Below are 27,843 nucleotides of genomic sequence, written 5' to 3'. Positions count from 1 at the left end.
AGAAGAAACTACCTTTATTTACTTCTATAACATGACAATTTTTTTCCATGTACATGCTTTACTTTTTTAAGTCAGTAAATGTTATGATGATAATAATGTTAATTACAAATTATATTAAAATATTCCTCTTCAACCTTGGCATAATTTCATGTTTTAAACTCTTGCCTTAAGCTGTGCATGTGTGTATGTATGTGTTTGTGTGCATGTGTGTGTGTGTTTGTGTGTGTGTGTTTGTGTGTGTGGAGTAGGGTTGGGATATAAAGGCCAATTTATTTAGCAGAAGTCCAAGGATACATAAAGAGAGAGGAGGCCCTTACTTAGGCATCTGGGCCATTTCCCGGCCAGGGATAGGGTCAACAAAAAAGCCGGGGCTATGTGCTTTCAGATCAACTAGGGAATGGACATTTCTTGAGTTCCTCTCTTTTCTTCCAATGGGCAACTTACCTTGAATCTATCACACAGACGGTACTCTTTCAGAGCCTTTAGAACCTACTGGAAAGCCAATGTAACATACCTTCTAGAGTCCAGAAACCCCATGGAGTAGAGAGAGATTTCCCCAATAAGGGCATAATCTGGCACCATCATGGCTACTGTCCGGAATAAGGCCTAGAAAAGAAATGGCCATTGAGAACCTGAACACATACAGTGAACACTGGGGGAAGGTAAGTCTACAGGTGCAAAGAGAAGAAGCAGTATGGTTTTCAGGCCACTCTAGTGAAATCAAGGAAAGGAAAGCAGGAAGAGAGAATGCAGAGGGACCATCTTTGTTGGACAGATCCACTGCTCAGCTACCTTCCCCACTGGCCTGACATGTTGTCACACCATGTCCCTCAATAGTTTTGTGGAAGGCCCTAGGTGCTGATATTCTAACAACACCTCATTATCCTATGCCAAATGAGCATCATTCAACTATCAGACCCTTTCTGTGTTCAATAGGGACAGAGGCAATCATTTAGAAATGCAGGACCAATCTTAATATCAGATCTTGATTTGAGTCCTTGCTCTGCTAGGTAGCAAGTAATGTGGCTGTGAGCAAGCAATCTAACTCCTCTAGTTATTTCATCTCAAAATGAGCCAACAACCATACCACCCTCATGAGAATAAATGTTATCATATAAGTGAAGTGCTTAGAAAAGTGTATGGCACATAGTGAGTGCTTAATAAACATCAGCTCTTGTTATTACCTTAGATCTTAGAGGAGAAGTCAAGCAGTTAGTTAGACGTAGAGCCAGGACTAGAACCTAGGCCTCTTAACATCAACCCCTGATGTTGTCTGCTATACCACACTGTCTCATGAAACCTGCTTATGCAGACCTAACAGGGTTGTTGGCTGGGGGAAGGGTGTAAGGAGAAGTCACAATGATTGGGTGGTAAAAATAAGAAATGTGGGTCCAAATTCTACTTTGGTACTCACTGGCCTAGGCTGGCTTTGAGGGAGGAGCCATTCCTAAGGATCTCCCTGATTCTCTTCCATTTGGAGGGCAGGGAGAAAGGGTCTGAATAAGATTCCAGAGCACTGGGACGCCTGGGTGGCTCATTGGTTGAGCATCCGCCTTTGACTCAGGTCATGATCCTGGGGTTCTGGGATTGAGTCCTGCACTGGGCTCCCTGCAGGGAGCCTGCTTCTCCCTCTACTTATGTCTCTGCCTCTCTCTATGTCTCTTATGAATAAATAAATAAAATCTTAAGAAAAAAAGATTCCAGAGCACTGATCAGATGCGTTTCTGGCAGGTTAAATACCCATATGGGTTTGGCTGGTTCTCTCTTGTGTCTTCTACTCAGGGAGATGGAGCAATGACTTAGAAGAAAATCCATAAAGAAGCAGGCCTGGAAGTCTCTCTCTGGTACCTTTTTTCATACAGTTAGAGTGCTAGAGTCTCTTCTCATAGGAGGAGATCCAGCCATCTTGTACTTTAGGGTTTTCTTCCCATGAGAGCAGCATGTTAAGGTCATCTATAGCCTATTCCCCTGAATATGGCCTGGGTGACTCTCTTTGCTTCAGAGGCACCTTCCTTCTCCACTAGGAGCAGGATCAATGGCTATTGTCACGCTGTAACTCAGGCCAGATCAGCAGTAGGCACTGGGAGATATATGCTTTCTTGTCACCTCTGTAGCTGGTTGGAATAGTCTGCTTTGGTATAGACACCACCTTGGCTTAACCATAGTAATAAAGAGGAGCTCCAAATTGTTCAGCCTAGGTTTTTTTTTTTTTTTAAGATTATTAGAGAGAGAGTGAGAGAGAGCAAAAGAGAGAGCATGAGCATGTGTAGGGGGAGGGCAGAGGGAGAGGGAGAAGCAGACTCCCCACTCAGCAGGGAGCCAGACATGGGGCTCAATCCCAGGACCCTGAGATCTTAACCTGAGCCACCCAGGTGCCCCTGGTTCAGCCTAGGTTTCTCAGAGCTTTCCAGAGCTTTGTGTGTCTAACTTTGATGCTGTCTTATAATTAGATGCTTTTGTTTGGCATACAGTGGTTTGTTTTGTTTTGTTTTGTTTGCATTGAGGTAGGATCACAAAATCAGATTACATGTAGAAATCCCAATTTCTATCTTATCCCGAAAAATGAGAATACCTCACAATTCCTGCTTGACAACAACGGATCCTCAGTTACTACCATAAAGTACACCCAGAATTTATACACACTGATGTTTACCTTGAGGTTGTCTGGCAGCTCAGCCCTGCCAGCATACCCAGGGTTCATGGTGATGAAGACAGCACAGGTTGGGTTTAGAGAGAGCTCAGTGCCTTCAAAGATGAATGTCTTTAGCTTCCGGATAATGGCTTGCTGAATGCTGAGAATCTGCTGAGCCACCACAGACAGCACTTCTACCTGGGGTGAGAATGGCTGACTGATGTTAACTGCTTTGACAGCCATCACCCCACTCTGCCAGAGTTCCCCTCACTTAGCAATGACAAAATCCAATCATCTGAGAACCAGACATTTAAAATTAAGATCACGATTTGGGGTTTTGGTAAAGAGAAAGAAAATTGGTGTACGTGTGTGTTACTTATTTCCATAGTATTTTATCTTTGTTCTAGCACCTAGCATAATGTTTCACCCATCATATGTATTCAAACATTGTTTATTGGTTCTAAATGCATGTTTACATTTCCTGACCTAAATTCCCCACCTGAATAGAACTAATAGAACTAATCACCCTTTCTCTTTTGTGATGGCTCCTTTGTACCACTACTATAGACTTCTATATCATTTTCTATTTGTTTCACTTAATTATTTCCCTTTGCTAAATTTTAACACTCATTTCTTACCTTATCTTTGTGTTATAAACAATTGCAGAGTATATGACATATACTAGCTGCTCCATAAATTTTTGAATAAGTGAGTGAATATGATGACGATGAATATGTATATAAAAATGTACTTTGTCTTCCTGGGACTGTTTTGTTTAGCTCATTGAGTATTTTGTGCAGGGAACTTAGAGGACACATAAGGCCCTGTCACAGAGGAGCTGAGAACCCAGAAAAAGGCTCCTGTATCAACTCCTGCTCTGCAGGGAAGTTGCAGCATTACCTCAATCCTGTTGAATTCATCAAAGCAGGCCCATGCTCCAGCCTGGGCTAGCCCCTTGAAAAACTTCCCCATGGCTTTGTAATCCAGACCATCTGAGCAGTTGAAGACTACACACTAGAGAGAAGGAGGATGTAGATACCGTTAGGGATGAGTTCCCTCATATCTGAATTACTCTGCACATGAAACACAAGTGGGGCTCCTCTCTTCCTATTCCACAGCAGGAACCAGGGCCCCATTCTGACTCTCCCCTTAAACCATCTTGAACTTCATGCCAACTCTCCGGGACAGAAGTCCAGAGAGGAAAGGAAAGTGAGGGTAAGAATACACAGCATTTCCCTACCTGCTTGGCCAAAGCTTTGGCCAGATCTTTGGTGGTTTCTGTCTTGCCTGTGCCAGCTGGTCCTTCTGGAGCTCCACCAAGGTTCAGCTTCAAAGCCCCCATCAGCGTCCTAAGGGGAAAAAATAAAAATTTGGTGCCCAATGGGGCACCTGGGTGGCTCAGTTGGTTAAGCATCTGACTTGTGATTTCAGCTCAGGTCATGATCAGGGTTGTGAGATCGAGTCCATGCTAAGCATGGAGCCTGCTTAAAATTCTTTCACCTTTTGCCCCTCCCCCACCTATCTCCTTCTCAAAAAAAAAAAAAAAAAAGAATTTAGTGCCCAAGTCCTCCCCCACCCCCCCGCCGCCCCAAGTCCTAACACTCTGGAAAGAAGCTGACTTTTGCTTTATTTCATTTTTTTTTTTTTGCTTTATTTCATTTTGACTTGTACAAATAACTTTAAATTTTTTCACTGATTGCATGACCAACATATTTCATCATTATAAGAAATTCTGTTTTACTTGGTGCTATAACCTTAGAGCCTAGTGCATGGTGGCATCCATAAACATTTGTTTGAATGGATAAATGAATATATACATAAATGAATTAAATAAAAGTTAAAAATCTTCATTAACTCCAGATTCTAAAGATCCCCAGTGCTAATGCAGTGGTGGAAATACCTATATTTCCCCCACTGGATTATGAACTCTTGAGTTCAGGACCTGTATTTGATTCAGTTTGATAAGAACAAGGGCAAAATAAATGTTAGAAATTAATGACATGTTCTTCACTATAGTTTCAGTTAACATATCATCTTATACTTATCTGAGTATGTCTTGTTCCCTGACCCCATTAGGTTGAGGGTTTCTTGAGGGCATGCATGATACACAGGAGAGTTTAAGAAGTGGCTACTAAATAACAGGTGAAATAAATGAATGATTGAAGACTAAAAATCACAGAACACAGAAAATAAATGACTATGGACTTTGAAAAAATACTCAAGAATTATCTTTATGATTACAAAAAACTGCACTTTAATCAAAGAAAAACTAAATATCATAAAGTTGACAGACACATCCACAGAGCTCAGATTTCTAATGTTATGAACACCAAGGAAAGTACTTGGTAAAGCACTTAACTGAGGACAAAATGACTATATCTCGCCACCAGACTGGATGGCCAAGCTTGGAGACTCCTTGCCAGACTCCTTCACCTGGCCCTTTTTCTCTTTATCCATGGGATCTCCAGGCACCATCTTGATTCCTGCCATGGGAGAGCTTTCTACTTAAGTACTGTGGCATTGTTAAGGACAGGCATCAAAGTTCTGCTTGTTGGTTTGGTCGTATTAATTTGCATTAGAACTCCTACCAGGTTCTTTTTTCTGGCCTAACACCTAATTTCCATGACCATCTGTGGGACCATGGTAACTAAGGGCAAAATTCTAAAATCTGAGAATTTGAAATGTAAAGTCACAAAGTCAAGATGTCCCTCACCTTCTTCCTCAGAAGATTTTCCTTCTGAAATTCTCTATTCACCCTTTGAGTCTAGGTGAGGGGGCAGAGGTTACCTGTAGCAGCGGTCAGTGAGGGGTGTAATCACCAGTCGGGGGGAGTTCCCCAGGTACTCATAGCCATACAAGGCTTCTGTGGTGATCATCTGCACATGCACATTCTCTGAATTCCAGTAGTAGCGCAGCTGGGAGATCCACTGGAAATCGTTCAGATCACAGATATTGTCCTCAGATAACTTGGCCACAACATCACGAGCTGTTGAGACAGACGCAGACATAGAAACATACAAATGCAGAACTGTCAGCATGCTTCTATGTCCACAGACTGCTCAGAGGAGGTCTGAGGACATAATCTAGGCCATCCCTCACTCTCCAGTTTCAGGCTCAACTAGCCTCCCTGCCCAGTCCTGACTTGCAGGTAGTAATTTCTTTCAGAAGCTGGTCTTTGCTTCTTCCAAGGAGCCAGGCAGAGAATCTGCTGCACTGTCTACTCTCAGACAATACAGCAGAGGCATTAAAAGCACATCCTCTGGAATCAGACTGCCTGGATCCAAATTCTGATTCTGCCATTAACTAGCTATGTGACTTTGGGCAAGTTACTCAACCTCTCTATGAGGATAACACAGTACCTGCTTTATAGGGTTATTATAAGGTTATTAGGAGGATTAACTGTATACAGTTGACCCTTGAACAACATGGGGGTTAGGGGTACCCACCTACAATATAGAAAAAAATCTATGTGTAACTTTTGACTCTCCTCAAACTTAATTACTAATAGCCTACTGTTGACTGGAATCCTTACAGATAACAATTAATACATATTTTGTAAGTTTTATGTATTATATAATGTACAATAAAGCTAGAGAAAATGTTTAAGAAAATCATAAAGAAGAGAAAGTACATTTACAGTATTGTATTTACCCCCAAAAAATTCTCATGTAAGTGGACCTATACAGTTTAAACCCATGTCATTCAAGGGTCAACTATATATACAGACATATATATCACACACATATATAACTATACATACATACATATATATAAGTACATATATAAATATCTGCATATCTGCACATCTACACAAATATGCAGATACAGATAGATGAAAGAAAAGAAAGATTATATAAATACTAGCTACTGTTATCATTCCCAAATTCTTGGGGTACTGACCCAAAGAGCTTTGCAATATGTAGTTACCCCAAATGCTGTCATATCCCCAGTATGACCCTTTTGGCCCTGTTCCAGACTTCTAGGATATCCTAGGGGAACATAATCAGCTTGGCCTGATGCAGTTGGCAAGGGAAGGGGCCCCATGAACTCATGGTTAGATACAGCCTTTCCATTAGGGGGCCTGAGAAACCAGAAGGGAAATATACTTCTGGGTTTCCTTCTTTCTGTCACAGGATCATGAGCCTAATTTAATTTTCTCACAGTGATAGGAAGCCCTGAAGCTGAAGAGTGAACATTGGTTTCTAAGAATCATTAGCTATTTTTTAGGGAACTCTTAGGTGAGAGCTATTGAGATCTCAGAACTAGGACAGCAGGGGCACCTGGGTGGCTCAGTTGGTTAAGCATCTAACTCTTGATCTCAGCTCAGGTCTTGATCTCAGGGTTGTGAGTTTAAGCCCCACGCTGGGCGTAGAGCCTACTTTAAAAAAAAAAAAAAAGTAGGGCAGCAGCTCAAATTTAGTATCTCAGAAACATAACTTTGTAAAGGGACACTCCTGTAAGTCTACTGTCTCTTCGCAGTCTTTATGATAGTGAAATCCAAAACCCTCTAGAAGAGTCTTTGAAGATTATACCAACAGCTCTTCTGTCCTTCCTGAGGAATTTAATACTCCTCCAGGTTCTTGAGGGAAATCATAGAGTGGTAGCAGGAGTAGGGGTCTCCATGAGAGACCCAAGAGGAAGGTGAATCTCTCTTTTTTTTAAATATGCTTTTTTTTTAAACAATTTCATTTATTCATTCATGAGAGACACAGAGAGAGAGAGAGAGAGAGAGAGGCAGAGACACAAGCAGAGGGAGAAGCAGGCTCCATGCAGGAAGCCCTATGTGGGACTGGATCCCGGGTCTCCAGGATCAGGCCCTGGGCCAAAGGCCGCACTAAATCACTGAGCCACCTGGGCTGCCCCCCCCCCTTTTTTTAAAAGATTTTATTTATTTATTCATGAGAGACATAGAGAGAGAGAGAGAGGCAAAGACACTTCTAGGATGTGCAAGGGGAAAAGCAGGCTCCATGCAGGGAGCCTAATGTGGGACTAGATCCCAGGACTCCAGGATCACACTCTGGGCCAAAGGCAGGTGCTAAACCGTGGAGCCACCCAGGTGTCCCAAGGAAGGTGAATCTCAAGGGACTGAGTTGGGAATGCTTGCACAATGCAGTGTGTGTGTGTGTGTGTGAGTGTGTGTGAGAGAGAGTGTGTGTGTGTGTGCATGTGCATGTGTGTGAACACAACCACTCTGGGATACCCTGGGCAATAACCACATCTTCAGTTCCTACCAAATGAAGATCACGTTTTCCCTTCTCTCTCCCTGATTGCATGCTCATCTATCCAAGAGAAATTAGATTGAAAAGAGCATCAACCTTAAGGAGAATAAGATGCCATGAAATGCCAGTAGGAAGCTGGAAGTATGAACAAGAAAGACACTGTTTCCAGGCAACCAGCTAGTCCAGCCCTAGTTTCCTTGGTGGTGATGGAGTGAGGGTGAGGGGGTGGTTTGTTTTATATAAAGACCCCGGTTCTTCTTCCTCCCCCCCCCCCTTTTTTTTTTTTAAGGTAAGTGCTGGAAGACATTATCTCTCTCCCACTTCCTCCTTGCATACACTGCCCATTTCCAGTCTCCTGGGTTTGAAATCAGACAGACATAGAATTACAATAAAACCAATTACATCGAATTATAAAACAGCCTCTGCTACTTATTAGCTGTAGGCCTCTGGATACACTCATATAGCTTAGGTAAACAAGCCTCAGGTTCTCAATTTGAGAAGTATGTATAAAAATGAAATAACGTATGTTGAGCACTCAGCACAAAGCTTGGCACCTGGTGAGTATTAAAAAATATTAGCTATGGTAGCCTCAAGAAATCATTCCTAGTTGGTGAATCTCAGAAATGGCTTTGGCTGCCCATTGTCTTGGCGAGAGTCCTGCTTGGAGGTTTCCTGGAAACAAGGGTGGGGATGGGAGGGGAAAACATGCTGGAGATTTTCAAGAAACCTGCACTTCTCTCCTTACCTCCTCACCTTACTCTCAGTTAGTTGGAGAAGCCTCTCCCTAAAGGGAAAAGGGACCCTGAATCACTCCATCCAGAGGAATAGAGAGCAGCGAGCCTGGCTGCTGTTCTTAGACAGTCAGCAATGCCAGGGAAGCCTCTCTCCTCGCTCACCGTGGACATCAATGACCGTGAGGGCTCCGAGAGTGAGTCGAGCCCCGCTGCTCAGCTTCCCTCGCACCAGCTGGACAATCTGTGCAATCTGATCGTTGCTCTTTTTCAGAAAATCCTGGCAGGGGCAAAGGAGGGGACAACTGGTTAAGTTGGATTCTCCCCTGTAACCCTGTCTTAGGGAATGGTACCCTCTACCACCCCATGGCCCAAGCTATCCCTCCAGTTCCCTTTTCCTCACCCCCTTCATTAGCCTCTAGACAAATTGCAAATGCACTATGCTAACTGAAAGAAGCCAAGTTTGAAAGACTACATACCTTGATTTTATTATTATTGTGGAAAAGACAAAACCATAGGAACAGACCAAAGAGGGGTAATTGCCAGAAGCTGGAGCAGGGGAAGGGTTTGCTACAAAGGGCTTGAGGGAATTTGGAGGGGAGGGGCATGAACTGGTTCTATATGTTGATTGTGATGGTGGTTACACAAATGTATGTGCTTGCTGAAACTCAGAACTGTACATTAAAATGGGTAAATTTTACTGTATATAAATTATGCAATAAATCTGAATTAACAAGAAACAATCTGAAACTTTTTCAGATTAAAGGAGACACAGGGGATGTAAAAGGTAAATGTACACAAACTGTAATCCTGGAATGGACCCCAGACGAGACAAAAAGACATCAGTGGGGCAAATGGCTAAATTTAGATTAGCCAATTTATTATTTTTTTAAAGTACAGTCTTTTTATTCTTTTTTATAGTTTTTTTTAAAGATTTTATTTATTCATGAGAGACACAGAGAGAGACAGGCAGAGACACAGGCAGAGGGAGAAAAAGGCTCCACACAGGGATCCAGATGTGGGACTTGATTGCGGGTCTACAGGATCTCGCCCTGGGCTGAAGGCGGCGCTAAACCACTAAGCCACCAGAGCTGCCCTAGATTAGCCAATTTAAAAGATTAGATAAGATTGTATCTTGCATCACTGTTGGTTTCCAGATTGGGATAATTGTAGGGTGGTTATTTAAAATGTTAATATTGGGGGATTCTTGATGAAGGATATATGAAAATTCTTTGTATTATTATTGCATCATTATTTGCAAGGCTGACATCACTTGAAAATAAGGAGTTAAAAAATAGAAATAAATTTTTAAAAGGAAAAAAACCAGAGACCACGTTAGGTTCATAGTTCACCTTCCCCACTTCCTAGCTATGCAGTTCTGGGTAAACCATATTAACCCTTTGAGTCTCAGTATCTTGTTCTGTTGAGTCTAGATGATTACAGTTACCTCTTGGAGCTGTTTTGAAGATTAAATGAGATGGTGAAGCACTTGGCACAATGTGAATAAAGTACCCAGTAAATACTGACAGTTGTTATTATTATTAATAAAGTACCTGTCACACAGCAAAAAATAAACTAAAATTTAAAAAGCCTTTCAAATGCTTCCCCATTGCCCTTTCTGTGGGTCTGGAAAACCCTTCGTGATGAGGCTGCTCCATACATATATATATATATATATTTTCCATACATCTTTTTAAACCACAACCATTCCACAGTTATTCTGAACCCAAGTGTCTTCAGTTGCTGGAATGCACCATATTTTTCATCTTCAGATTTTTGCACATTCTGGTCTCTCTCTCTCTGGAACACTCTTTCTCCTGTTCTTTGCTTGGCGAATTCCTATTTATATTTTATGTCTCCTCTTAGACACCAATTTTCTGGGAAATTGTTTCCCATCCTAATTCCTCTCTTGCTTCTCTCCTTCCTCCCCATGCTTCCTGGATCCCCATACTTTCCTCATCACAGTTCTATCAAAGAGACTTTTTATCTCCCTCACTAGACTATAAATCCACAAGGACAGGGACCATGTCTTTCTTATTCAACTCTAATTCACTTTGCTTTGTAGCATCATTCCAGCATGGAACAGATGTCAAATAAATATTTTTTAAATGAACAATGGATGGATGGATGGATGGATAGCGATCCTGTATCAACACCTGCTTCTTTTAGGATGCTGAGCCACATTATTCAGCATATATACACTCCAGGGCTGGAGTGTGTCATGAGAAACAGTCTCCCCTTATTACATGTAGGAAAATTGGGGGACAGAGATGCTGTCACAAAAATCAGAATTTTTTAGTGTTTCAAAAAGTTTGAAATGAAATTCAGTGAAAGCAGTTTGCAAGTGTAAAGTGCAATATGTTTGTAGGAATTACCAACATGGAATATGTAGAAATTTGAACCTTGGTCAAATGCTAATGTTCTAATTTTAAGGTATAAAGCAAAATACAGTAAATTGAAATATTTTCTGGTCTGTAGCCAGTCATCTGAGAGGGGAGTAACAGAAGGTCTGATGAGATAATCATGGGAAATTATACCATGGTAAAAAGGTTGGGAATGAAGTTACCATTCATTTGTTCAGTAAATATTTATTGAACACCTACTATGTGCTCAGCATTGCAATAACTCCAGGAAATATAATAGTAAGCAAAATAGACATGGTCTCTGCCTTGTGGGGCTCATAGCCTGGGCTCTAGTACTAACTTGCTACCATCTCATTTAACTTTCCAACAATACTGTACTATGATGTTGTACTACAATGTGGTACACTGCGGCTCATTACATGGTCAAGGAGACTGAGACTCAGGTTAAGTAGCTTGCCCATAGTCATACAGCTAACAAGGGAAAGTATCAGGATTTTTTTTTAAAGATTTTATTTATTTATTCATGAGAGAGACTGAGAGACAGACACAGGCAGAGGGAGAAGCAGGCTCCATGCAGGGAGCCTGACATGGGACTCGATCCTGGGACTCCAGGATCATGCCCTAGGCCAAAGGCAGGTGCTAAACCACTGAGCCACCCAGGGATTCCCAAGTATTAGGATTTGAACTAAAGTTCATTCAGGCCTTGAACTCTCAAGCACTGGCCTCAATGACAGGAGTTAACTGGAAATATGCAAATCTGGATCTGACAAGCAGGACTTGAAAGCACTCTTGGTCTCAAGAGGACACTGCATGAAGAGCTGTAGGTGGGTTTGTGTTGAACTGAAGGTGGCAAGAAGCAGGTAATGGTAGAAGAGGAGAAAACAGGACCATATGGTCTTTTAGCCCAGGAAGAAGGCTAGAGAGAGGTCTCTGTTGGTGGAAATTTTACCAGGTTGACCCCTGAAAACAAAGTGATAAAAACGTAGAATACTGCAGCCTAGAATTTCTGTCTGGGAAGGACCATGAGAGGTATTATACTAGAGAATTCCAGAACAGCTCCAATTCCAAATTCTCCAACCCACTGTCCCAATGAAAACACCGACTTCTCTATGCCATCGTTGGATGCTGTGATTTTGTTGCTGTTGTTTAGAAAACATGGCTACTTTAATTATATATCCTGTAGATCCTAACTGACCTTGAATCTCCTCTACAAACTTCATAACATGCTCACTTACCGGTAGGGTCTTTTCGACCAGGGCTTGGGACACCTCCTTGGTCCAAAAGATGGAGGAGACACAGATGACCACCTGGCCAGGCCACTGCAAGACCCATTGATTACGAGGGACCTGGGAAAGTATGGAATGGGGGCAGGTGGTATATAGTCAGCTCAACTTATTTGACTTAAACCAACATCTGAAAAATATTCCCCACCCTATCCCCTCAACAAACACAAAACCTTCCTCCACCCTCAGAAGCTACCAGACTTGATATCTTTGGGATTACTGATTTATGCCTTCCTGAATTTTATGAAAGAGAAAAAAAAATCATCAACAATCTCATCCACTCTTTTTTTTTTCTTTTTTTCTTAAGCTCCCAACCCAAGTATTTTACACAGTTACAGTCAAGGTTTACAGAGAGTTTTCATAACCACCCTTTTTGATGGCTACATAATATTGCAGTAATGTGCCAGTTTTCTTAGCCTTGCCCAGAGGTCTGATCTGGCCTTGCTTTTGTTTTTGTAAATAAAGGTGTATTGTAACACAGCCACACCCATTCTTACCTATCATCCAAGGCTGCTTCTGTACTATGAGGGTAAAGATAAATGGTGTGTGTGGACCACAGAGCTGAAGACATTATAAAAACATTTAGTTTACAGAAAATGTTTGCTGGCTCTTGCTCTAGATGCAATGGCATGGAGTCAGTCCATACAGGTAGCCATTTTTCTTTAACTTAATTTTTTATTTAAAATAAATCATAGGACAAAGGACTGGCCTTTCATTTACAATGCTATTTCTAAGAGGGACAGCAGGGTCAGTATCCCATATTTTAGTGGGAAGGTGTTAACTGAATATTCTTTGGTTTGATGGAAGGGTTCGTGGGGGTGGGGCCCTGGAAAGTAAGAAAAGACACCCAAAGTCAAGGAGTACAAAGCTCTGGTCTTCCTACATTTAACCTTGCTAGGAGCTGGCTGAAGAGTGATTGGCAACAGTTCTTTTCTTTTGGCTTTCTTCCATCATACCTGTTTCCCCTAAAGCTTTGGGAATTTAATGAGTTGTACTGTTCAGGGTATGTGTAATGTAAACGGAAAGCCTAGAGGGAGAGATGCTTAATTGGAAGGTGCTCTAAAAAGACCTCCTGCCATCAATTCATTTCCCAGAAGGGACTTGAGGCTAGCAGCCAGAGGGTTCTGGCTAACCATCTTGTCTTGTGCCACCTGCTCCAAACCGTAAACATTTCACCAGAAATATGTGCATCACCCCAGGATTCACAGGGAAAGAGGAGAGAAGCACAGAGGGGTCACGGAGGGGCCAGGCATTACCCAGCAGGTTTGGGGTGGGATTTTGGGAAAAGGCAAAGGGGTGGTTAGAATTGATCCACTTAATCATCATCCCAAAGTTGTTGTTGCTGTACCAATACCCTGGCACGTGTACTCCGATTTTCATTTACCTGGACATATGCTTCAATCCCAAGTCTAATAACCTCCCGCATACTGGCAAGCATCATCTGCTCCACCTGCAGGAGCCACTTTTCTACCATGCCCTGCAGGGTAAGACAAAGAAGTAGCAAGTTAGCCATGCCTGGAAAGAGGGATCATGGGCAGACCCAGCTTTCTCTCTGGACCAAGGCTGGAGGGAGGCCAAAGATCCTACACCCCTTCAAGACAATATTCTTTAATTATGTGTTTTATATTTATTATATATTTTTTATTCTAGGAAGTATGTGTGATGTAAAGGGGAAATGGGGGATTCTTAACATGCATTTCATGTCCTTTTCTGAAACATAACTTCTCAGGAAGCAAATGACACATTTATGTTTCAGTTCATAAAATAAATTGCTCATTTCTAATGAGCAGTTTTAATTCTCACCTTATTCCAGTGGTTCCCAAACTTTGCTGTGCATGGGAATCATTTGGAGATTCTTACAAAATATGGATGCCTGACTTTCACTCTTAGCCATTCTGATTTAATTATTATGGGATGCAACCTAGGCATTTGGATTTTTTTTTTTAAGCTCTACAGGCAATTCAGATGTGCAGCAAATTATTCAGTTTTAGAATTTTAGGTCACTGTAGCTGTTAACTTCAGACACCTATGATCTAGCTGGTGTCTATTGGTAACGTGACTCTTGGTTATTACAACTTATATGTATGGTTGGCAAAAATGGTTAGCAAAGCCAAGAGTGCTTTTCTATTTCCAATGGAGGTGCTGTCATGTTCAGTGGGAGTGGGAGTAATTTACATTTTATTCATTATATAAAGACACTTGTATAAAAACCTGAGTAAAATAGCATTTATTCCATAATACTTTATTGACCTTTATAAACACCTGCCTTAGCAAGCTGTCTGACCAGATCACTTTTTTGAGAGAGAGAGAGAGAGAGAGAGAGAGAGTGTGTGTGTTACGTACACAAGTGGAGGGGGAGGGCAGAATAGAGAGAATCTTAAGCAGGCTCCATGCTCAGCACAGAGCCAATGGAGGGCTCAATCTCATGACTCTAAGATCATGACCTAAGCCAAAATCAAAAGTCTGACGCTTAACTCACTAAGCCACTCAGGTGGCCCCAATCAGATCACTTTTAGAGAGAGGCTCTGCCCTTGGAGATCTGAATAGGCATCAGCAGTTGGGTCTGATGCGTACTATTGCCTCCACATCAGGTTTGGTTGAAATCCTTCCATAAATTTAGTGTATCATGTGGATTGCAGTATAATCCCCATCTTAGAGATGGGCAAACTGAGACTTGGAAAGACTAAACAATTTCCCAAAGTTGCCCAGTCCTTAAATTGTAGAACCCAGGGTTCCAAATCCAGGCAGTATGGAACTTGAGTCCAAGTGCTTAACCAATCAATATGCTCTCTGTATCTCTCTGTATTGCTGTTATAGAGAAAAGAATGAAAATAGGTAAGAGGAGAGTTACTTTGGCTTGAGTTGGATAGATAATCTGTTTGAATGGAACGGTTTCCTTTTCTGAGCTGATCATGCCTGTAATCTCCAGATTGTCTGTAAACTCTAGTTTGGCAATTCCTTCAAAGCACTTCTTCAAGTGCGGCTGCACGCGGAGGGGGTCCTTTGTCTCTGACAAGATCTCCAGCAGCTCATCATTTGACAGGAAGAAGAACCTATTTTAAAGCAAAGAAAGATGGCAACTGGAATCTCTTTTGAGAACCTCTTTTCCCAACAAGATAATACTCCTCAAAGAGTAGAGGACACTCCATGAATATCAGCCATACTCCCCTTCACCATGGTTTTGCCTCAGAGCAAGATAAAGGATAACAGCTGGTATATGTAAAAAAAAAAAAAACAAAAAACAAAACAAAACAAAACAAAAACCGCTGGTATATGTGAATTGAATATGGTTTCAGGGTAGGGTGCTACCTTTTGGAAGAAACCTGGATAGAACAGTGGTTCTCGACTTTGGCTGCACCTTAGAATCACCTGTGAAGCTTATTAAGAAAATTCCAATTCCAAGGTTGCACTGTGCACAAATTCTAATATAATGGATTTGGGGTTGGGTCTGGGGATTTATATTTTTAAAATCCCAGGTGATTCTAATATATAGTCAGTATTGAGAACCACTAGGAGAGAGAAGACTTCCTTATCTCATCTCCAGGAATGACAAAACGTCACAAGTGTGAAATAAGAAGTATGCTATTAATGAATCTGATGTGTAGAACAAAGGCAAAAGGAAATGTAGGTAAAATTAAATTTCCTTACAACTTGCAGGCCATTGACAAATAGCTGAGACAAGCAGAGTAAGACATTTTTCCAGGAACTCACAACTCTCTTAAAGTTAATGCTTTGCTAGAGGCAAAACCAACCTTCACTTGACAAGAGCCACACCTCTAGGATCCTGTAAGTCTTTAACATATGACAATACTTTCAGAAACTTCCTTTGTCTCTATCCTACCTCCTCAATTTGAAAGTATAAAACCAATCACTCTTCACAATCCCAGTACAGCTCTTTCTGTCTCCAGATAAGGGAACAGTAAAATATACTTTTCTTAAAAACACATTGGGATTTAACCTACATCCCAATTCAAATCAAATGACATGGAGTGACCACCCATTGTGATCTAGACATGGACAGATTATCAGGAGCAAGTACCATCTTTTCTGGAACTAGCCCTCTAAAATGACTTTGACTTTTATGCACTGGTTCTTGGAGGGGGTGGGGGGGAGTCAAATATTTATAAACATACCTATCAGAAACTACAAAATTTGATGACAAAAACATTCAACTGACATTTCTTCAATAGTTTAGACATCCAAATGCTCTACATGCATTATTTCATTGATCTACACAAACACATATGTAAGAGCCATTATTATATTTTTATTTTACAGTGGACTCAGATTTGCTGAAGGTCTCAAGAATAGTGAGTGAAAGAGCTGGGACTCAAACAGAGGTCTGTTTAACTCTTAATCATGACTACTATATCCCTTCAATTAGGTATTGACCATGATGGTTGGCTAAAGTGTGGATTTGGCCCCTACTGGTGTCCATTCAAACTCATTCTAAATAATGACACAAAGACATGCCCTACCCTGGAGAGCTGCCTTGTGGGGAATGGAGAGCCAGGAAAGATTATTAAATAGGTTGGTAGAAGCCAACTCTCAAGATGAAAAAAAGGTAATTCTACCTGTATATGGGTCAAAAAGGCAACTCCAAACAAAAGAACAGTACTGAATACCTGGGAAAAAATAATCTCTTCTTCTCCAAGTAATCATTCAGCCCTTTCTGGATGTCCTCCAACAGGAGGTTGGCTTCTTGAAGCCTCTCAGCCATCCGTGGCTGATCTGCTGCCACCAGAACCCTGGTATCTTTCACCTAATTTCCACGAAAAAAAGTGAGAATCACCATGGGGCTTCTAGATTTTGAGACTGATCATTGTAATGAGTGTATGACAAGTCCATGAACTACTGATCCCCCTGCCCAGCTAATTTAGCCTCCTAATCCCACAAGGGTGAATGCTCATACAACATGATCCTATTCTTCTGGAGATGGTTGACTCTTCTTTCTACAAAAAACTTTCATTTTATACAACTCCTCAGAGTGTATCTCTATTTGTTAGATGGGATGCTGCCTGATTTATTAATTGTTTAATAAAGTTCAATTTGATCTTTAAAATCTAAAATTAGTTGAATTTTTGTCACTCAATACTTGCAACCAAAGTATCTAAACTAATACTAAACTAATACTAATACTAATAGAGTTGGAGAAAGCAGGATATCATGAAAACTGGCTCCACTTGCTGGGCAGTATAAATGCCCACTAGGCCAGATAAATTTTCTTGAGGTAAATTCTTTATAAGGGAGCCTCAGTTGAGCACATTGACTTCAAAAAGGAAAAAGATATCATCTCTTAATAGATACTTCTGATTGCCTTGTATACCCAGTGAACTCATCCTTCAAGACTTGTTTCCAATGTCATCCTCTTTGGAGGCCTTCCTTAAACACTCTCAGGCAACTAAATTACCCTCCTGTGTTCTAAAAGCTATTTGTATAGGCTTCTATCATAACTCTCCTATTTACCTAACACTCTCTCCTCACAAGACACTGAATTCTATGAAGGTAGAAATCATATCCTAGTCATCTTCAAGTATTCTCTGTTAATTCAATGATGGGTACCAAATAAACATACTTTAAATAACTAAGTAACTCAATATGGAGAATTATTTGAATTCTAAAGTGATCCTCAATCTATAGACGTTTTATTGCATTATTCTGTGACAAAGTCTCCTACCTCATGATTAGGAATGAGAGCTAAATAAATTATACAAACTGCTAACAGTTGCCTTCTTGGAGGTGTGTTTTCAAAAGTCCTCCACTCTCTGTATTACATATTTCTATGTTTGAATTTTTAGTAACATTTCTATGTTTCTAATTTTTGAAATTAGAAAAATTATTAAAATATTGAATTTGAAAAAATTGGGCAGCCTGGGTGGATCAGTGGTTTAATGCCACCTACAGCCTGGGGCCTGATCCTGGAGACTCAGGATCGAGTCCCACATCGGGCTCCCTGCATGGACCCTGCTTCTCCCTCTGCCTGTGTCTCTGCCTCTCTCTCTCTCCCTGTGTCTCTCTTAAGTAAAGAAATAAAATCTTAAAAAAAATGAAAAAATCTAGTTTACTTATAAATTTCAAGGGACATGACTATGATACACAATGAGGAACATCCGTATGGCATCCCACATTCCTGATGGTAAGATGTGCCAGGGAGTAAAAACTTACTGCTTGGGACATAAGTGATTTCCAGTAACTATCAACAGTGGCAAATTTCCTCCCCTCTTCTGGCATCTGGGCTATGATGTCCTCTGAACTGAAGATTGGTTCCAGGTATAGCCAGGTGGCTTGGCATTTCAACCAGGCATCCAAAATTTCCTGCACACGAACCAGCTTTTCTTCCCACTTCTGTGAATTTAGCATTTCATATCTGAGTCACTAACCTTCACTCTGTAACACAGGCCCACTGACTGAACAAATTAGATGGATTCATTCATTTATTTGCTCATTCACTTAAAAAATACTTATTAAGTATTTGCCCCCTATATTCTGGTCATTGTTCTAGGCCATATGGATTCAGCCATGAAAGAAACCAACAAGAGTCTTTGCCCTTATGTAGTTCTTTTCCTAGTGGAATAATAATAAATAATAGCAGCCATATTGCTTACCCTGTGACAAGTGATGGTCTGAGGGCCTTATGTATGTGAAACCAATTAATCCAACAGATTTATGAGGGAGATATTATTACAAATTTCACTTTACAGATGCAGAAATGGACATACAACAGGTCGAGTAACTTGTCCAGGGTCACACAACAAGGGACGAAGCCAGAACTTAAACCCTGGCTGTCTAGCTCCAGAGTCTGCACTCTTAGTTTATGCCACTTCTACAAACAATGAGCAAAGGAGGCCAAACCTCTATCCTTGTGCAGTTTACATTCTAGACTACTGTAGTCCATAAAATACTTGCCAAATGTATTTTTACTCAGTGCATTAGAATCATCTCATCTTCTCTTTTGGCAGACTGTTGCAAAGGCTCAGTGTGCCATATGCTTACTTGGATGGTTATTGCTTTAGTCTTGTGTTATTTATTTTTTTCCAATCAGGAAAAACTGGGCTTCTTTGTTAACTGAACTTAAAAATCTTCTCCCTCCTCCAACAAACCCAGAGCTAATAAGACATTACAAACCCTCAATCTCATTTCCTCTTACCCGGCATTCTGCTTCTATTGGTTTGATGAATGGGGAGCCACACATAGTCTGGGTCTTTATCACATGATCATCAAGTAACAGCTGAATGTCATCAACTGCACACAAGATGTTTGTATCCTGCAAATAAAGATATCCTGACCCGTCAAAACCACAAGACTCCTTCACTTTTCATACTGATCTCCAAAGGCCCCACAGCTCAGATGTCCGCCCAAGTGGGACAGAAATCTGTCTCATAGGTGATGGAATTTCTATTTGCTTCCTAAAAAGTGTTTTTAATGACATATATTTTCTACATCCATTGCAGAAATCAAATATGGTCCCAGCCCAGGCCTGAAATTAGTGTCTGTTTGGGATGGGGTAGGGAAGGGGAGCATATGGTTCTATTCCCTTCCCTATGTTCCTATTTCCCTGTCCATTTTCTTTGCTCCCTCTCCCTCAGGTAGGATCAACTGCAAATCTGACTGGGCCTTGAACTGTGGTTCCCAAACTGTATGTGAGGTGCTCCTAGACATTACAGCAAACTCACGGCAATTTGCTGTGGTTTTTTAAAAAATGAAATACAAATATTTTTTTCTTTCAATTTATATGTATTAAAAAAAAAAAAAAAAAAACAGTTGGGCAGCCCAGGTGGCTCAGTGGTTTAGCGCCGCCTTCAGCCCAGGGCCTGATCCTGGAGACCCGGAATCAAGTCCCACGTCGGGCTCCCTGCGTGGAGCCTGCTTCTCCCTCTGCCTGTGTCTCTACCTCTCTCTCTCTCTGTGTCTCTCATGAATAAATAAATAAAATCTTAAAAAAAAAAGAACTTAAAAAAAAAAAAACAGTTGTTGATAGGACACAAATACTAAAGTTGTTTGAACCTAATTACTTCATAAAGCTGTTAGGTATTTCTTTTGGCCCAAGGAGTGGAACTATGAAAAAAGTACTAAGACACAAAAGGTGCCACAAACAGAAAAAAGTTTGGGAATCTCTGCCTATACTTTCCTGGGACCATTTTTTACTAGTAGTTCAGGTTCCTGTGCCTTGAAAGTCAGCTCCTGTGAATGGCACTCTTTCACCTGGGCCACTGTGCTGAACAAGCTGATAAGGGTCTGCTTCTTTCTGGCAGGTCTGGCCCTTCTAGCTTTGTTTTTACTTCCTGGGTGGCTAAATTGGGGCTAGGATATATTCTCTCATCTACCTTCTACCAGTAGCTCTGCACCAGAAGGTGTTTCTAGCTCTTAATAAAGTAATACGGTGACTCCCTTTTGCGGTTGATCCTTGTCTATAGCTGTGTCAGTCAAAAACTCTTAAGATGGGGGTGGCCCCTCAGGGGCTCAGTTGGTTAAGCCTTTGGCTCAGTTCATGATCTCAGGGTCCTGGGATCCAACCGGTATCATCATCGGTATGATCATAGGGGCTCGCTGCTCAGCAGGAGCCTGCTTCTCCCTCCTGCTCTGCCTGCCTCTCTGCCTACTTGTGCTCTCTCTTTCTCTCTGTCAAATAAATAAATTTTTTTTAAAAAAAACAACACCAAACTCTAAAGATGGGCCAGGTGCAACTGAGCTGTTCACAGGTACCCCAACTCAACCCCTCATCCCAGCACAAGAGCCTCTAGCAGTATCTAATCCCATTAGGTGGTGCAGCATCATGCTGCTGGCACCCTCAGTTGCCTAGTCTTGCTGAAAGAGGCCCCACTTCTTTTCCCTTCCATTGGCTCAGCTACAGTTCTTACAGTCTTAAGAAACAGGAGTGACTGAAAAAAACTTATATTTTGTTTTGAAATACTTTAAGTATTGTTTACCCAGGTATGTTTCTGAAGGACAGGGGTGAGGGGTGGGGAGCCCTCCCTGGGAGATGCTAATTCAGCAGTCTTGTTCAGTTCCTTTGCACTGAGAAAGCTTGTTGCTCTGCATCAAAAGGCTTTTCTCATTTAAAAATGCACCCTTCCTGTGGGGCTTGGAAGGAAGAATGACTGGCACAAGGAAGGCAGATGGGAGGAAACAATCTAGTGATGCACAGGATAGTGATTATAGACAACAAGACCACATTAAAAACTCCAAAGTTGCTAAGAGACTGATCTTAATTGTTCCCACCACAAAAAAGAAATGATAATTATGTGACATCACAGAGCTGTTAGCTCACACTAGGGTGGTGATCATATTGCAATGCGTAAATCAAATCAAATCAACACTTGTAAACCTTAAACTTACACAATGTTGCATGTCAATTATATCTTAATAAAAAAAAAAAGACATCAGAGATCCTTCCTTGCTGAGTTCTGTTGCAATTCTGAATGACTCCTCTCTGTAATCTACTGCATAATTAATGGGCTGCTGTCAGGGGGCTGGGCACTTGGGCTGACACTCACAGTGTCTCTGTACTTCACAAAGTTGAATGTCATGTTAACCCAGTCCGACTTCATTTTCTCCAAGTTTTTCTCCAGAGAGTATTCCTTACTGGCAGCTGCACCAATGGGCTCCAATCTAAAGAGAACACACGAACAACATTAGTGAGAGGAGGCCAGTGAAAACACAGTAAAGGAGGAATTTCAGTTCATGCCTAAGACAAATTCAATATGCCCTTCATTTTACTAAAATGTTTACTATCCAACTCTAAAATGTGCCAGCTGTTTCGGATGTTGTGAAGGATTTCTTACCCTCAGACTAGCAGTCTGTGGGCTGTTACAGGTTGAATTGTGTCCCCTCCCCCAACCCCAGAAATCATGTGCTGAAGTCCTAAACTCCAGCATCTCAGAATGTGAGGTCCCTATTGGAGACAGGGTCTGTAATGAGGTAGTTCAGTTACTGAGTAACATATAGAGTTGTTGCTCACTATATTGTACACCTGAAACTAATGTAACACTGTATGTTAACTATACTAGAATTAAAAATTTTAAAAAGAGGTAGTTTGTTCAGTTAAAATGAGGTCATTAGGGTGGGTCCTAATCCAATACGACTGGTGTCCTTATAAGAAGAGGAGATTAAGACAGACACACAAGAGGGAAGACCACGTGAGGAGACAGGGTAAAGGCAGCCTTCTGCAAACCAAAAAAATGAGAGGCCGCAGAAGAAACCAATTTTGCCAATACCTTGATCTTGAGCTTCCAGCCTCCAGAACTAGGAGAAAATAAGTTTCTGTTGCTTAAGCCATCCAGTCTATAATATTTGTGATAGCAGCTCTAGCAAACTAATACAGGGTGGATAATTAATTCTTTTGTTGGGAGAGAGGGCTGTTCTGTACATTGTAGAATGTTTAGTAGCATCCCTGGGCTCTACTCACGAGATGCCAGTAGCAGACTCTCCCTGTGCTCACCTTGTCAGTTATGGCAACAAAAATGTCTCCAAATACTGTCAAATATCTCCTAGTGGAGAGGTGGTCTCCACTTGAGAGCCAGTCTTTTAAAGCCATTAAAATGAGACCTCTGTTCCCCCATTTTCATTCTTTACTTAGTCCAGAATTATTATTCCGACTTCCTATTCAGATCTCAGAACTTCTGTTAATTTACTAATGGCTTTGCTCTACTTCCTGTCCCTACCTCTCTATTTTTTTTTTTTAAACATAATCTCTACACCCAATGTGGGGCTTGAACTCACAACCTCACGATCAAGAGTCACAGATTCTACCAATTGAGGCAGCTAGGTGCCCCTGTCTCCAACCTTTTAAAAAACCAATGCTATTTTCCTGATATGCTGAAACACATCTAGAGCCCCTCTACTCCACAAAAAAGGGGAAGACAAGTTCCTTTCTTCTTACTTCCACACTGAGAGTTGGGCCTGGGACTCAAGTCCAGGACTCAAATAAACTCAAGTGTGGCCTGGGAATTGGGAAGAACAGGGAAGCCAAATTCTTGGAAGAAGAAGGAGGGATTATTCTCTCTGCCTCAGCTCTTGTCTTTCATTGAAAGCTCCACTGCAGAAGAGACAATCTGGTCTTTACACAGAGATCAGGAAACTGAAGCCCAGATGAAGCAAGTGATGTGGCCAAAGCCATACTTGCAGCTGGGGAGTGCAGGAACCAGGTCTAGACACTAGTTCCCCTGGCTTCTAATCCACTGTGTCTTCCTCCCCCATTTTGTGCCTTTTTCCTTCTCCTTGTCACAAGGAGCAAGAGAATTATTCACATGTGATCAGTCAAATAGGACCAACTAAACAGAGCTGAGAACCCTCAGTTCAGCTCCATTCAGGGCAGTGAATGGCATATTCCCAAGAATGACTAATAAAGACCTTAGCATCAGGGTCATTGTCCTAAATGTGGCCTTCTTGGAGATGACCACAATGAGTGTGCATATAGGGAATAATTAATAAGGGCAGGTGCCAATCCAGGTAGGTGTGAGATGAGGAGGCTGGCTACAAAGCTGTGACTTGTGACCAAGTCACTTGACAGGCTTGAGGTCTCCGTCTGCATGGTTGTTGGTGTAATTAAGTACAATGTTTGTAACATGCTTTATGACTTGTAATTATGCAAATAATTGCATAGGGGAAGGATTAATGAGTTTGGGAGTCCCTGAAACCCATCAAGAGTTGACCTTACCCAAATGTACTAAAGTATAAACTATAAAGAAGTTTATAAACTATGTGCTGTGATAAAGCTGCATTAACTATGGGATGGTGGAGCACAGGGGACTTCACACTTCACTCACAGGTAGTAGGTGAGAACTTAGGTGTTCAGGTTCAGGTTACATGCCTTACACCATAATCTTCAGTTCAGGTTACATGCCTTACACCATAATCTCCACCATAACTAATCACCCAGATACTATTTTTCTTCTCATTTTACAGATAAGAAGACTAAGATACACAGAGGTAAACAACTTAGCTAAGGTGTAACCCCTTTTGGGTTTGTCATAGTTGAGTCTATTGGCATGGAAAGTGGCAGAGTCTGGGATTCCTGGGTGGCTCAGCGGTTGAGCACCTGCTTTCAGCCCAGGGCGTGATCCTAGAGACCTGGGATCGAGTCCCACGTCGGGCTCCCTGCATGGAGCCTGCTTCTCCCTCTGCCTGTGTCTCTGCTTTTCATGAATGAATAAATAAAATCTTAAAAAAAAAAAAAAAAAAGAAAAGAAAGTGGCAGAGTCACTGTGTGCTTAGTTTCTGTCTCCTTAGGTGGGTTTATTCTTTAGGCAGTACAGGGTAATGGTTAAGGCTCTGGAATCAGCCAGTCTAGGCTTGGGTCTTGGTTCTTTCAGTTACTAGCTATGACCTCTGGCTAGTTACCTAATCATTGGAATCAACTTATTTCTCATCTGTAAAACAGCAATAGTAATAGTAGTACACCATTAGGTTATAGTTACGGATATGGATAAATTGGTTAATGTTTATTTATTAAGTGCTTGGTGCAGCATACATGTTCAATGGCTGTTATCTCTTAGAAATATCTTATTGGAAGATAAGGTGGCCTTTTAATGAAATAACCAACATCTGGTAGAAAAGAATATGTCTTCAGGCTGCTCCTCAAAGAGGGCTTGTGATGGTGGTATTGGGGGGTTGGGGACTGCATCAGAGCATTCAGGTGGCAGAGGGATTTGGGGGCCTTATATTAGACCCATTATCCCATGAGAATGAAGAAGGGGTTCCAAACTCTGGTCTGCATCAGAATCACCTGGAGTAGTGTTGCCCATTCAAAAAGAAGGTGAGCCATCTATGTCATTTTAAATTTTCCAGTAGCCATATTTTTAAAAAGTAAAAAGAAACAGGTGAAATTAATTTTAATAATTTATTTAACTCAGTATATCCAAAATATTATCATTTCAACATGTAATATTAAAACTTTTTAGGTATTTTGCTTTTTTTCCCCTTAACCGTGGGATGGTGGAACAGTGATCCCCAGTAAACCAGAGAGAAAGCAGTGTGGGTCCTAGGCTGCCTCTCCTAGGCTTTCTTAATAAGCCTTTGAAATGTAGGCCTATTTATACTTCCAGCACTTCTAATTCAGAATAGTTTCATTTCAAGGGCTCAGTAGGATATGTGGCTGATGGCTCTTCACTGGACACTGCTTTCCTGGTCTATGACAGGCTTATATGTGGCTGGTGGCTTTTCACAGGACACTGGACCTGAAAAAGTGGTTAAAACACAGATTGCAGGGTCCACACCCAGAATTTCTGATTCAGCAGACTGGGGTGGGGCCCGAGAATGTGCATTTCTAACAAGTTCCCAGATGATTGTGATGCAGTTGGTCTGGGGCCATGCTCTGAGAAGTGTGTGTGTTGAGTTAGACCTGAATCCAGCTGTCTAACAGGAACTCTAGTTCAGGCAGTACAGCTTCTCCCATCCTCTGCCCTGAAGGAGATGTGGACAAACCATCAGAATCCACAGAATATCTGGTCCTGAAAACAGTAATTCTTATACGCAGAGTCCAAGGGCATTTGTAGAAAAGAAGAAAACAAGTGAAGAATTCTCTCACCGACCATGTTTCTTGGACTCCTAAGGGCTCAGAAAGCCATTCCTGTTTATTGTTGTTTGTTTAAAAAAGCACACTAAAGCCCAGAAAGGTGGAATGGTTTTACCAGAAACCACTCAGACCTGGGCTTGGAGCTGTTTCCAATAACTTTTTTTTTTTTTTTTTTCGGATTTCCCTTTGTTTTGTTTTGAAGTTTTATTTATTTATTCATGAGAGATACACACAGAGAGAGGCAGAGACACAGGCAGAGGTAGAATCAGGCTCCATGCAGGGAGCCCGATGTAGGACTCGATCCCAGGACTCCAGGATTACGCCCTGAGCTGAAGGCAGATGCTCAACCACTGAGCCACCCAGGCGTCTCTCAGATTTCCCTTTGAAATAAAATCTCTGACTCCATTTTCAAGTCATAATATGTCATTCATTTGGCAGCTGGAAGTGGGTTTCACCAGTAGCTAGTCACCCAAGGTGGAGGTTACTAAAAACATTTAAGTTACTCTGAACCAGAGGGAGAAAAACAGCCTGATATGAGGCTAGTCATATCCTGTGGGAATTGAGATACTTTGACTGAAAAGCTTCCTGAAGGGGAAAAGGAGTCTTACTTGTCAATGAATTTGCTGAACCCGTATTCCAGCATATTTGAGAGGCAAGTTGTTTCTGTGGGCTTTATTTCATAGCCGGCAATCTCACTGATCTGCAGAAAAGAGAGGAAAACAAATGCATATTGTTCAAGGTGGCACTGGCCAGTAGACTTTCCATGATGATGGAAATGTTCTCCTCTGTGCTGTCCCTTACAGTAGCTGCCCATTGAGTCCTGGAAATGTGGCCAGTGTGTCTGAGGAATTGAGTTCTAATTTTTATTTAGTTTTACTTGATTTAAATAGCTGTTTAGCTAATGGCTATCAAATTGGATGGTGCGAGTCTAATAATGTGGGAGGCGGCCTAGGAGGCACACTGCTTCCTGGTGCTGGAGGCACCAGGAGCCAGACGTGGGATTTGATCCTGGGTCTCCAGGATCGCGCCCTGGGCCAAAGGCGGGCGCCAAACTGCTGCGCCACCCCAGGGATCCCCCAGGCTTGTCTTTTAAGTGAAAATATCCCTGAAGAAGTTCGTATGTGAAGTCTCTGATGGCTTTGAGCAGTTTTCTCAAGGACTGAGCAAACATGCTCAAGAGGAGTAGGAGGACCTGAAGGAGAATGAGACTCTGAGAAATCTCACCTACTGCCCAATCTCTGTCCAGCCCTGGGAGGACAATGGGATGTCTTATTTAGCCATGTGTCCCTGAAGCATGGCATTTAGTGGGCATCATTAAATATCTACAGAGTGAAAACATGAATGAAACAGCTAATTCAAATGGCTTACCAGTCAGGGCCTGAGGATACCTGGAGGTCCACTAAGATAATGGAAATCATAGAAGTAATTAACATTTATCGAGGGCTTACTATGAAGTAGGCAGTGTTTTAAGACCTTTATGCACTTATTTCATTCCTCCAATAATGATGAGGAAGTTTCTAATGTATTATTATTCCTCTTGTACATATAAGGAAACTGAGACAAAGAAAATATGTACCTTGACCAAGACCATCCAGCTAATAAATGGCAGAATTGGGACTTGGACCCAGTTCTCCCTAAAAAGCTCTTCTCCATCACATCTAGTGAGTCTCTCAGGTCTTCCATGTACAGTTGTGAAGGTTATACACTGCATAACTCTAAAAAAGTACAATTCACACTGTAGTTCCCCAAAACCACATTCCCTAGAGTTATGGAGTACACAATCTGCACAACTGTTCCTGGTGACCCTGGACTTTGATTTATTCCCTAATACCTGAAAGTACAGCTTAGAACACATACTCTCTCTAGGATTAAATGCTAATAACTATGTAAAGCACTTGGCATAGTGCTTGGCCCATAGGAAAGACTCAGAGATTAGTAGGGTTTTTTTTTTTTTTTTTTTTAGATTGCTTTTGTTGATTACAGAGACTAACAAAGCATCTGGTTTCCTAATTCTAAGAGCCTACAGCTGCCCTGTCCAATATGGAGCCACTAACTTCTTGTGGCTATTTGAGAACTTGAAATGTGACAAGCTCAAACTGAGA

At 41.5% G+C, this 27,843-nt stretch overlaps 1 protein-coding gene across 1 annotated transcript in view; it reads right to left on the bottom strand.

The window, feature by feature from the left end:
• The window catches only part of DNAH3 (dynein axonemal heavy chain 3), a 167,261-nt gene that overhangs the window by 87,875 nt on the left and 51,543 nt on the right, over positions 1 to 27,843 (bottom strand). The window contains exons 19-32 of the mRNA XM_041749430.1: positions 26,350 to 26,441; positions 21,723 to 21,837; positions 19,376 to 19,492; positions 18,394 to 18,573; positions 16,854 to 16,990; positions 15,080 to 15,281; positions 13,613 to 13,705; positions 12,181 to 12,291; positions 8,748 to 8,862; positions 5,420 to 5,618; positions 3,873 to 3,981; positions 3,533 to 3,646; positions 2,654 to 2,830; positions 515 to 606 (exon numbers count right to left, since the gene is read on the bottom strand). Coding sequence (XP_041605364.1) covers positions 515 to 606; positions 2,654 to 2,830; positions 3,533 to 3,646; positions 3,873 to 3,981; positions 5,420 to 5,618; positions 8,748 to 8,862; positions 12,181 to 12,291; positions 13,613 to 13,705; positions 15,080 to 15,281; positions 16,854 to 16,990; positions 18,394 to 18,573; positions 19,376 to 19,492; positions 21,723 to 21,837; positions 26,350 to 26,441 — 1,853 coding nt within the window. The remainder of the gene's footprint in view (positions 1 to 514; positions 607 to 2,653; positions 2,831 to 3,532; positions 3,647 to 3,872; positions 3,982 to 5,419; positions 5,619 to 8,747; positions 8,863 to 12,180; positions 12,292 to 13,612; positions 13,706 to 15,079; positions 15,282 to 16,853; positions 16,991 to 18,393; positions 18,574 to 19,375; positions 19,493 to 21,722; positions 21,838 to 26,349; positions 26,442 to 27,843) is intronic.

Source organism: Vulpes lagopus, chromosome 3, assembly GCF_018345385.1.
Source record: "Vulpes lagopus strain Blue_001 chromosome 3, ASM1834538v1, whole genome shotgun sequence".
In the NCBI taxonomy this organism is placed as follows: domain Eukaryota; kingdom Metazoa; phylum Chordata; class Mammalia; order Carnivora; family Canidae; genus Vulpes; species Vulpes lagopus.
The sequence above is the reverse complement of the archived record's forward strand: the minus strand, read 5'-3'. Positions and strand labels throughout refer to the sequence as shown.